At 42.9% G+C, this 13031-nt stretch overlaps 1 protein-coding gene across 1 annotated transcript in view; it reads left to right on the top strand.

Annotated features, from left to right (window-relative positions):
- TNK1 (tyrosine kinase non receptor 1) overlaps positions 1-13031 on the top strand; it is a 368229-nt gene that overhangs the window by 322277 nt on the left and 32921 nt on the right. Inside the window, exons 12-13 of the mRNA XM_044077026.1 lie at positions 416-477; positions 2360-2826. Coding sequence (XP_043932961.1) covers positions 416-477; positions 2360-2826 — 529 coding nt within the window. The remainder of the gene's footprint in view (positions 1-415; positions 478-2359; positions 2827-13031) is intronic.

The following is a 13031-nucleotide window of genomic DNA, read 5'->3' as shown; positions in this document are numbered from 1 at the left end:
AATGGATCAGTTCACAAGAGGGTTTTATACAGTTGCTTAATTACTTTAGCATTGTAGAATAAGGTAATAATATATAGTAAAAATTGGACAAATTGCTGTCTTTTAGTGGGGGCAAATATGGTAACCACTACCACAGAACATTTGCATTGAGCCTGAAGAAAGAGAGTAGTAAGGAGAATGCCCCTGAAGTTATTGATTATAGTAATTGCACTAGTAATGGGCTTCCTTTGTTTCGTCTTTCTTGGAGCTATAGTAAAGGGCTTACTTGTTCAGTCATTCTTGAACTTCATGTAGTATACAATTAATTTGAAATGCAAATGCTTGTCTTAAGAATCATGACAAATTAAACATGGAAGTTTCATGTTAGAAGTTATCGACTAATATTTTTTCTGTAATTTGTCTTGTTTCTCTTCAGAAGAGAGCTGCGGAACCAAATTTACAAGGACAGAGAGCCTGCAAAACTCAGAAAGATGTCTTGTAAGTATTCCATTTGTATGTAAAATCTGACCCAAATGATTGCCTGACTCAATATGCAGATATACACAGCACAAATAAGGACAATTCTGGAAGAAAATTAATCCCAGAGACCTTTTAGTTAAGAATGTGAGTTGAAACAGTGGGTTAACAATCATCACAACAGAACAAACAGAAATTTTTTTCAGGAAATGCCAGTAGCCAATAACTCTTTTTTTTCTTCTGATTTCATGTGATTATCATTCTTCAGGAGGAGACAGCCTAGTAGCTCATTTCTTCCTCTAAGAGTGGAGGTATCATCTGCTGGTGGTTCAAGCATTTTTTTCTGCATAGCTTTATCATTCCCTTCTGAATGTGCTTGCTTTGATCAATGGTGCTAAAATGCTTTGAATATCCAAGAAACTATGTTTCCTAGTTCCACAGTAGATATCTATCCCAGTAACTCTGTCCCCATTGAAGGCAAATACCTCAACTAATTCCTAGTCTCCTCTAGGGATAACAGAGTTTGCACTCAAGCCCTATGCCACTCAAATAATTTCCCCGTAAATGGGAGACAGGCTTTGCTTTATCATTCCTATCTCACCCAGACCTACTGTTTTAGTGTTTCGACCACTAATTAAACCATCTTAGTCAGGGCTTTTTACACCAAGGTGACGCCTCATCTTTTTTTCTAATCTCTAGCCTCTCGATTTCTTTTTTTTAATTTTTTTTATCTGATGTAGAACAGTCTACAAACTAAGGAAATGACAATCCAGTGGGTTATTAGAAGCCTGTTATGACATTTATTGAACATATGTCATCACAAAGGAGTTATGGAGTAACATGAAGTTACACTAAAAATAAATACTGGTAAAATCATCTATAAAAAGTCTGAAGTTTCTCTTAACCACTCAGTCTTTATAAAACATTTTTTTAACTTAAAAGAAGGAAGAGAAATTAAGGGGGCACTAACTACATTTGCTAGTGATATTGTGTTTTTTTAGGTTAACATATTCTTGAAAAGTTTTTGCAACTGTACTATGTACATTTGATAAGAATTACAGTTGTCTTGTTAGTTACACAACTCCAGGTGTCACATGTTCTTAAATCATCTTTGTTTATATATTTATTTATTTTTGAAGACCCTTTTCTCAAGTCACCAGTCTACAGCAAAAACTGGAATTCAGTAGACTTCTTTGTATCTTCGACTATTGATTGAAAGGAAACTGAACACTGTATGTCTACCTTATCATGTCTGAAGGCCTTAAATTTCTATGGTCAACATGATGCTTAATATGCCATTGAGCCAATGTCTACAGGCCCAAGACCCAACTTCAGTTGTTTTACTGCAGAAATGACCAGTTAAAGTAATTCATTCCACTCTATTAACCTATAGACATTGGCAGCATCAAACAATAAGATACTCTGTCTGTCTTTTGAATGTACTTCAAGTAATTCAAAAGTGTAATGAATTCACTTCGTCCATGGGTCGTTCTCTCTCTATGGCCAGCTTCATGTTGTAAAGAGTGAGTGTAGGTCATTGGTGGTTATAATCCTTTAGTTTGTTAGTTAAGGTTTTATTATGAAGAGATACTTTGCAGTCAGATTTTGTCTTCACTTAACATGTTGCATTACCAAGCCCTTATGGCCCAGATACAAACACAAACCTCAACCTCAGTTAAAGAGTATTGTCAACTATAAAATTTGGGACACTTCTTAAAAGAGGCCCTGTAGCAATCTATTCCATAAATGTCTTCTACATTTTCAGAGCTAGCTACCCTAAATATTTCTTTATACCCAAATGTACAGTAGAAATGGTGTGAGAAGTCTTATTTTACAAATTTTTGGCTTGCTACATGAGAACATCAAGTGTTTTTGCTTTACAATGTCTTGCATTTAATTTCAGGGCTTTCACGAAGTCTGGAATCAGTGGCAGAAATTCATGATGCAGATGTCAGGAATTATCCACAACACAGGATACATGCTGCGGATTGCAAGCCAATCTCAAAAGCTACAGCCCGCAGAATGACTGATTTGCCACCACGGAGCATTCTGGCTGACCTGAAGGAGACCATGCGAAACAGGGGTATAGAAGAAGAGAAGGTGAGGATGAACCAGGGAAATACTGCAAGAGATAGAATACCACCTCTAAATTCAGCTCCTGGCTTTCGCTCTGGAATGCAACAGCAGCAGTCTGGTGTAAAAGGAGCAAGGATGCAAGCAGCCAACAACTCCCCTGTTCAGACACGGTTGGCAGCCCTGAACCTTCATAGCTCTGGAGAATCCAGGACACCATTCGTTAAGCCTGCAGTTGTATTACAAAAGGCTGGTCCACTGAATTCTAATGAAGGACCTCAAAAGAAGATAAAAGAGGTATGTAATTTGCTTACCATTTTGTCTTGAGCTTATCTCATAAAGAGTTTGGGGCTTCTTTCTTTAAGTTTCAGGAGTCTTGAAACAGAAACATATGGACAATGTTCAAGTTTTCAGTTGTAAAAATACCTAACAAAATGCTACGTGAGCATGTCATCTGATGTCAGGTGCTGCTTCTTTACCCAAAGACATGTGATGTCTGAGTTAGAATGTCAGACTTGTGGGACTGTTGCAGGGGCACATGAAGGCTTTCTGCGGAATTGCTTTCATCCAGAAAATAATTATTAAGTATTTTCTTTTAGGTAGAATTTCTACTGCTATTTTTGCTGTTCTAACAAAGTAATAGGTTCATAGGTTCATAGGTTCATACTAGGCTATCTGCCCTAGGGCATTTATAAGCCTAGCCAGAGTATGTTTGGCTTTCGCCACCCATTTTAAATTAATTTTGCTATGCCCTTTTTCGAGGTTAGTATACTGTGCCTCTGTCTAACAGTGACACAGAAGTGATACCTGGGGTAAACCTATGATCTCCCATCCACTCATCAAGATTCCTCTTGAAGAGAGTCAATGAGGGACTCTGCCTAACCTGGACTGGGATTTTATTCCATAGTGAAGGGAGCCTCTGGGTTATGAATCTGTCCCTCCAGCATGTCCTATTTATTTCAGTGCTGAGGTTCAAGTCTCTCGAGTGTAGCTCGATGGGATTTGGATTTTTGAGGTGCAGCATGTCCCTTAATTCCGGGTTGGACAAGGCCTTATCGTCAGGCACAGGTCACCTCTGAGCAGGCGGTATGCCACTGAGTAGAGCTGGAGTTTCTTTAACCGGGCAGCATATGGCATCTGTTTGAGCCCTTTGATCCTCTTGGTGAGGTACTTTTGGGGTCTTTCCAGTTGCTGCAGGTGTTTGGTAAGGTACATCCCAAAGGGCATTGTACTCGATTATGGGCCTGATGAGGAATGAGTAAAGAGGCACGATGACCTCTCCTAATCTAGATGTGAATCCCTTCATGATTAGGTGGGCTATATAAAATGTTTTTCTAACCACTTTGGCCACGTGGTTGTCAAATGAGAGATTGCTATCAACTTGGGTCCCCAGGTCCCTAATGACTTCTTCTGTACTTAATGGATTACCACCTATGTGGTAATTTGTTTGCCAAAGGGATGACTATACACTTTTGGCATTTAGCTTGAGGCCATGGCTCTGGCACCAGTTGTCTGTTTCTATGAGGCCCTTTTGGAGGATGCTTGTGTCGGCTGGAGAGTCGACAGTTTGCAGTCATCTGCGAACTTGGTCAGCCATAGTCCTTCCGTGTTGGCCTGTACCTCCGAAAATATATACCAAACAAGAGAGGTCCCAGGACTGAGCCTTGTGGGACGCCACTTGTAACTGGTTTGGAGTCTGACATGGCTCCAGCAATTCTAACCATGTGGGTTCTGTCCTTGAGCCAGTTTGCAACCCATCTAGTGACATAGGGGTTTATATTTAAGCTGGTGAGCTTATCTATAATGCCTGAGTGGGGTATTGTATCAAGGCTTTTGAGGTCCAGATAGGCTGTGTGGACCACCTTCCCTTCGTCAATGGCCTTGGTGACTGTTTCAAAGAAGTCAACCAGGTTTAAGAGGCAGGATCTGCCCTTAACAAAGCCAAACTGGGTAGGATCCAGTGTCTGTAGGTCCCCAATATCTTTATTTATGAGGTCCATGATGATCCTTTCCATAGCTCTGCAGACCAAGCTATTCAGGCTTATGGGGTGATAGTTTCCAGGGTCCGTTGAGGCACCACCTTTGTGGAGAGGGACCACTGTTGCTGTACGCCACTCTTTGGGTACATATCCTGTAGTAAGGCTGAGATTGAACAGTAGTTTTATGTTTGAGTTTAGCTCTTCTTGGAGTTTTCATGGAACGTTTTGTAATTCAGATTTAAAAATGAAAGTTTATCTGATCTGCAGGTTCCAAAGCACTGAAGTCTACAAATTAATGGATTAGCCAAATATGTGAGGTAGAGATTTTAATGTGCAGTGTCTCTTCAAAGTATAATGTGGATATGCTGAATTACTGCATTACTTTCTACTTTATAGTGGAGGAATGTAACTTTTCCTCTTTATTTCATGGATTTATTAGTCTTTGAAACCATCCACTACTTTTTTTTGCAAAAGAAAAAAGGCATTGATAGCAAATAGACTAATTAGTCCACCCAGCCTGTACATTTTTGCTCATTTTTGTAAGTGCATATCCCAGTGGATCCTAGTTCATCCCACTGTAAAGGCTGTATGTCTACCCCATGTACAACTGAATGTTTTCACATTTTGTGAATCCCCCCATATCCTCCCTAGGAATGCTGGGTCATACATTCATTCTTTTCTGAAAGATTCTCCCTTGTTAAACCCTTTTCTTGAATCATCTAAAAAGTTTCTCTCATCAGTTCCTCTGTCATTTCATCAGTGGCATTAAGTACCGAGTTCCTTTGTTTTGTTTCCTAATGCAGACCATGCATGATTTTGTCACCTTCTCAGATCTGCATCCAGGTGTTTAAAACTTTACACACATTGGTCCTCAGAACTGAATCACTGCCATCTTTTCAACACAGTATGCCTGTTCCTTTTCATAATCGGCATCCCACAACACTTGTTGCTGTTTGTCACATTGCATTAAATAGAGTAAACTGCTTAAAGAAAAACACATATCTCACGCGATTATCCATGCAGGCTTTTATCACTGGCTTTTTAATCCAGTTCAGGTTTGGAATGAGTTGAAGCCTATTTCAGAAATAAAAAGCAAGATACAGCCTGAGTGGGACACCAATCATTTGAAAGGCAGCACGCACAAGGGCCCCACTTAAAATTAGGGGCAATTCTGAGAAGCTAATCAATCTAAATAATATGATTAGGGAATGGAGAAAAATCTGGACCATTCGGAGGCGACCTGCAGCAATATCTGCAGAACATGAAAACTCCACACAAACAGTAACTCAATGGCAGCAGTAAACATTAAGCTTTGAAACTTAAAACATGGAATAGAAGGTCACACCCAATTCTAATTCAACTTAGTGGAGTAAACACAGAATTGTTCATTTAAGTGATTTAATATTTAAAATGAAGTGCCCTATCACACGTTTGAGACCTGTAATTGCAGGTATCAGAACTTGAACAAATAAAGTTCAATTAGAATAAATGACTGAGAATTCTGAAACTTCATCTACCCATTTCAAGTGTTTCTAAGGATAGTTGCCGCCATACACAACTCCCCAGTGTTGATGATGTGCCTGCAGTACTCCAGCTACATATATATGCTTACTGTGAGATTGCTATACCCTAGAGTAAGGGAAATACACCAAGGTTCCACAACATCAGGTAGTATAACCCCCCCAGTCATACACCAAGGTTCCACAACATCAGGCAGTATAACCCCCTGTCATACACCAAGGTTCCGCAACATCAGGCAGTATAACCCCCCTGTCATATACCAATGTTCCGCAACATCAGGCAGTATAACACCCTGTCATACAGCAAGGTTCCACAACACCAGGAAGTATAATCTCCCCCAGTCATACACCTAGGTTCCACAACATCAGGCAGTATAGGAGTATACCCCCCAACATAAACCAAGGTTCCACAACATCAGGCAGTTTACCCCCCCCCCCCATCAAACACCAAGGTTACACAACATTAGGTAGTATAACCACCCCCCTGTCATAAACCAAGGTTCCACATCATCAGGCAGTATAACCCCCCCATGTCATAAACCAAGGTACCACAACATCAAGCTGTATAACCCCCTGTCATACATCAATGTTCCGCAACATCAGGCAGTATAACACCCTGTCATACAGCAAGGTTCCACAACATCAGGAAGTATAATCCCCCCCAGTCATACACCTAGGTTCCACAACATCAGGCAGTGTAGGAGTATACCCCCCGTCATAAACCAAGGTTCCACAACATCAGGCAGTTTACCCCCCCCCATCATACACCAAGGTTCCACAACATTAGGCAGTATAACCACCCCCCCTGTCATAAACCAAGGTTCCACATCATCAGGCAGTATAACCCCCTCCCCATGTCATAAACCAAGGTTCCACAACATCAAGCTGTATAACCCCCTGTCATACACCAAGGTTCCACAACATCAGGCAGTATAACCCCCGTCATAAACTAAGGATGTTCATCGTGCATTACAGCTGCAGTAATTACATATGGGTTTTCAGCCGGCAGGCGGTCCCTCGGTCGGCCGAATTCCAAAGTCTTGGTCCGGCGTCGGTTGTTGTCGCGTACTCTTCTGACGTCAGGAAGGCTAGAGTATAAAAGACACAGCCGACGCCATCTTCTTCAGTCTTTTTTGCCGCGCGGTGCCCGAAGCAGAAGCAGTTCGCAAGTGCCAGTCGGCCAGCTCCTGAATTACGAAAGAATTTCAGAACCGAAGTCTTCATTAAAGCTAAGTACCCCGTTGGGGAACCTTTTCTTGCCTCAGACCGATGTCAGAAAAAGTTAATAATTGTATTTCTTGTGGGAAGCAAATACCGCATAAGGATTTCCATTCCCTTTGCATACCTTGTTTGGGCCCAGACCACGACGTCTCGGGCTGCCGCTTTTGTGCTACCTTCAATAAACGCACTATCAAGCGTCGAGCTGAGTTCGCCCAACATTATTTTGGCAAAGCGTTTAATTATAAAATGTCGTCGGATACTCCGACTACCGCTATGTCCAGAAAACGCAAAGAAAAGGACCGTCAGTCGAGAACTGCGGTCTCCACCGACACCACCAAACAAGCTCCACGTGGGCCGGTTCTCAGTGAGACGCCTTTGCAGTCCCTGACTACCGACGACACTCCCTCGGCGGGGTCTTCTGTACCTGAGACCGCTGGTTCTTCGGTCTTTTCCCAAACTACTACCGAAGCCCCTGTTCATGTCGAACCCACCAATGTGGATAGATCTACATCCACCCATGGTGTATTTAGGCCTTCATCTTCATTCTCCATCAAGGCCTTTACAAAAGCCAAATCAGCCAAGCATCTTTCTAGGCCTGCCTCACAAGGCCCAAGACCTGGGCCCACGCCTAAGAAGCACATGCTTAAAATGTCTGAAGACCTGATCACTCTTATCAGAGGCTCACAGGCCCCTCCGGACAAGAGACCCAGAGTAGAAGAGGATTCTTCTCCTTCTGACCAAGAATCCATTTTATCAGAACATTCTGATGCTGAAGAACAGTCTTATTCACCTTTTGAGGATTCGGATGCAGAGCAGTCCATTCCTTCTGTATCCCCCCCTGAGGATTTTTCCTTTGGGGAAACTTTACACTCCCTGAGAGAGCACTTCCATTGGGAAGGCCAAGACTTTTCAGACTCCAAGAAAAGACTTAGGGAATTCCTCTGGTTACCTCAGCATAGACCTCTGGCTATTCCTCCTGTTTTGGAGGTTTTGGATGATGTATACTCGGAGGCCTGTTTAAACCCTGATTCTCTGCCTCCTGCACCAGTTAAGCCGGATAGGTATTACAGAGTTCCTAATTCTCATCAGTTTCTCTATAAAGGCCATAATGCAGACCCTGAAACTATTTCTCAAGGCCCTAAAGGAATTAAGGCTTCCACGGCCAAGAATCCACTACCTACGGAAAGGGAATCTAGATCACTAGAAAGGTGGGGTAAGAAGGTTTATACCTCGGCCACCCTTGCCATGAGGGCCTTAAACTGCCAGTTTCATATGATTAAATATCAGCAATTTCTGTTATCACAATTAAAAACAAAAATGTCACAACCTGAACAACCAGATTTAAAAGAGTTGCAGGATATGATGCATAGTGCTGAGCAAGTGGGCAAGCACACCTTACAATGTGGTTATGATGCACTAGAGGCCTCCAGCAGATCAGCTGCCACTGGAGCAGTCATTCACAGACATGCATGGCTAAGGGAACAAAATCTTTCAGATCAGGTGAAAGCAAAAATTCTGGATGCACCGTTACATAAGGATGTTCTTTTTGGTGGTAATGCTGAGGATATTTTACGTAAAATGGAAGAAAAGGCAAAATCTATGCAAACTGTCAAAGCTTTCTTACAGGTTCAGCCACCAAGGTTCAGCAGGAATTGGCCGTCAAAAAACTGGTCCTTTCCAACCACTGACAAAGCCCAAAGGGGCAGATACAGACGCGGAAGGGGCAGAGGACAACCCCAAGGATCCTACAGAGGCAGACAATGGCAATCACCAACACCAAGAAGTGGTGACGACAGTGCGCAGCAATACAGAAAGCAAACTCAATGACTCCCTCATTTTCATGCCAAGCAGAATTCAACTGGCAGCACCTTTGGGAGGAAAACTGGCACTATTTGCAAACAATTGGCATATTGTCACAACAGACAAATGGATTCTGGACATAATAAACAGAGGCTACAAATTTCATTTCCACACTCTTCCAAAAATGAGAGGCATGCCAAACCTACCACAAAATCAAAGGGTAGAGGCACAACTACAAATCGCAAAGCTCCTAAACATGAGGGCTATTCAAAAGGTACCTACGCACCAACAAGCACAAGGTTTTTATTCAAGGCTTTTTCTGGTGCCAAGAAAAGGAAGCGACTGGAGACCCATTCTGGACTTATCCATTCTCAACACATTTCTTCTAGTACCAAAATTCAAGATGCTCACATTACAGCAACTCCTTCCCATGCTGGGCAAGGGGTTTTGGCTGGTAACATTGGACCTCAAGGAGGCATACCTGCATGTCCCAATCAGACAAAGTTGCAGAAGATACCTCAGATTTCTTGCAGGTTCAAATCACTATCAATTCTCTGCATTGCCCTTTGGCTTATCTACTGCGCCCAGAGTATTCACCAAGTGCCTGGCATCAGTGATTGCATACTGCAGACTTCAAGGGATACAAATTTACCCTTATCTGGACGACTGCCTGATCCAAGCGGACAGCAAATTCGTACTTCTCAAACACCTGGCATATGTGACTCGCTTACTGCTTTCTCTGGGATACACCATCAACAAGGAGAAATCAAAACTAACACCCTCTCAGAAAATTACCTTCCTGGGTGCCAACTTGGACACAAACACCCAGATGGCTTACCTAACAACAGAAAAACAAGGGCAACTATCTCATTACTTCAAAATGCTTGCAAAAAGTACCAGGCTTACTGCAAGGAAAATCCTGCAGGCTCTGGGATTCATGGCATCTTGCATTCTTCTAATCCCATGTGCAAAGCTGCACATGAGGAAACTTCAATGGTACCTAAAAAATCTATGGTCTCAACACAGTCACAGCTTAGAAGTGGAGATTCCAATAATTCCCTGTCTACAAAAGGAATTCATATGATGGGCCCAAGCATGCCAAGTAAACAAAGGCCTCCCATTCTGCAAGCCTCAAGCTACACAAGTCATAACCACAGACGCCTCAGATTACGCCTGGGGGGCGCACATGAAGGACAGGTGCATTCAGGGCAGATGGCACAAAACAGAAAAGCACCTCCACATCAATCAAAAAGAAATGCTGGCAGTAATAAATGCAATTTCAGCGTTCAGAGAATTCCTGCATCCAGGACAGCTGCTCATAAGAACAGACAACACCACAGTAATGTGGTACATAAACAAACAAGGAGGGACTCATTCTTACCCCTTGTGCAGACTAACCATGACTCTTTGGAATCTAGCTCTGGAAAGACAAATAGAACTCCAGGCTCATTACCTACCGGGAATGGAAAACACACTGGCAGACACTCTGAGCAGGCATATGACAGACCCTCACGAATGGAAGCTGCATCCACATGTATTCACAGAGATTGTTCAAGCGGGGGGAAGGCCAGACATAGACCTTTTTGCCTCCCACAAAAATCATCAATTAAAAAAGTTTTGCTCAAGGACCTTTCACCCAAAGGCTTGGAAAGTGGACGCCCTTTCATTCACATGGACAACTTGGTCAGTTTATGCATTCCCACCACTACCTCTGCTGCCCAAGGTGCTTTTGAAAGCAAGAACAGACAAGCCAAGGATGATACTGATTGCTCCAGATTGGCCGAGACAACATTGGTATCCACTATTGAGGAGCCTAACACACACTCCTCCGTGGCCCCTGCCTCTAACACCTCTACTGCTGACGAGAACAATTTCAAAACTCTTCACAGTCAGCTGAAAACTCTCAGTCTAGCTGCATGGAAAATCCCTTAACTTCACATCAGGCACTACTCTCCAAAGAAGTGCAGGATGTCATTTTGGAGGCTAGAAGACCATCTACAAGAAAAGCTTACTCCATAAAATGGAAGCGGTTTTGCTGTTGGAATGAAGAACGAGGACAGGATCCTAGAAAATTAAACCTGCCTCAGATTTTACAGTACCTGACTGAACTTTTGAGCAAGGGACTTTCCTTTTCCTCAATCAAGATACATGCCTCAGCAATATCTGCAGAATTCAATATGGATCCTCCTTTATTCTCACACCCACTACTTAGACAGTTCCTCAGAGGGGCTAAGAACATAAGGCCTCCAAGGAAACAACCAGTACCAGCTTGGGACCTTAACTATGTATTGGAAAAATTGACATTGCCTCCTTTTGAACCAGCTGCTTCAGCAGAATTACAATATTTGTCCTGGAAAACAGCTTTTCTCCTGGCCATCACTTCAGCCCGTAGGGTATCTGAGTTACAGGCCCTCATGGCGGTGCAGCCATTCCTCATATTCCATCAGGACAGGGTTTCCCTGCGTACTAATCCCTCCTTTATGCCTAAAGTAGTATCTAGGGTAGCCCTAAACCAGGCCATCCACCTTCCTACCTTCTACTCTAATCCTCAAAACAAAGGGGAGAGGCTGCTTCATTCTTTAGATATCCATAGGCAGCTACGTTACTACTTGGACAGAACCAAGTCATTCAGAAAATCAGATCAACTCCTAGTTTCCTATGCTGTGGGGGGTCAAGGGAAACCTGTAACTAAACAGACCATTTCCAAGTGGATTGGTCACTGCATACGCTTTTGTTATTCCTACCATGGAAAGCTGCACCTACTGGTATCAGATCACACTCCACTAGGGCCACAGCCACCTCTACAGCCTTCCTCAGAGGAGTGCCTACTAAAGATATCTTGGAGGCAGCCACTTGGAGTTCTGTACATACCTTCACAAAGCATTACCATCTGCCTTTATACTCCAGAACTAGAGCAGGCTTTGCCACTGCAGTTTTGCAGGGCATTCTAGCTCAACCCAGTTCCGTATAGTACCTACCACCCTATACATAGCTTTGGGATTCTACCCATATGTAATTACTGCAGCTGTAATGCACGATGAACATAGTACAGTTTTGTACCTACCATAAATGTAGATGTTCGAGGGCTATTACAGCTGCAGTACAGGTTTCCCACCCTCCTTCCCCTCTTGGTAAGACCTTGGGGTTTGAATACCTATTCATACCTACTGACTGGGTTATCCTACTATGTTTTATTTGCTTACTTTTGTGTTTTACACTAATTTATGTATTGCCTTCCTTTTGGGGGCACCTGACATCTGGGGCAAGAAAGACTGAAGAAGATGGCGTCGGCTGTGTCTTTTATACTCTAGCCTTCCTGACGTCAGAAGAGTACGCGACAACAACCGACGCCGGACCAAGACTTTGGAATTCGGCCGACCGAGGGACCGCCTGCCGGCTGAAAACCCATATGTAATTACTGCAGCTGTAATAGCCCTCGAACATCTACATTTATGGTAGGTACAAAACTGTACTTTCTACAACATCAGGCAGTATAACCCCCCATCATACACCTAGGCTCCACAACATCAGGCAATGTAACACCCCCCCCCCCCCATCATAAACCATGATCCCACAACCTCAGACTTATTACATATCCCTTCTGGTTATACACAATGGTACCCCAACCAGAGACTTAAATATATATTCTTTCCAGTCATACTTATAGTTCTGTTACTCAGAAGGTCAGAGTCGCCATCCTCAGAATTTCAATAGGCATTTGAAACAGGATTGTGCTGTAGTCAATAAGTAACCATGAGAAGAGGATGAAGGCTTGCATTTCACTGCTGGTAGCCTTTCCTTTGCCTCTCTATTGCCTCAATTCATGAAATTCAGTGGTAGTCTGTGCTTGCCGGTCTGTGCCTTGATGCCACGGGCTGTTTACCTCTCTCCCTATAGGAGTCTCGGAATGTTCTGGTGTCACAGAACAAAACACACTCATCATTTAAAACAGGAAAGCAGAAATAGTACACACACACACACA

This window comes from Protopterus annectens, chromosome 7.part0 (assembly GCF_019279795.1).
Source record: "Protopterus annectens isolate FY-2018-M chromosome 7.part0, PAN1.0, whole genome shotgun sequence".
In the NCBI taxonomy this organism is placed as follows: Eukaryota; Metazoa; Chordata; order Ceratodontiformes; family Protopteridae; genus Protopterus; species Protopterus annectens.
Note: the sequence above shows the minus strand (reverse complement) of the source record. Positions and strands in the feature narration are given on the sequence as shown.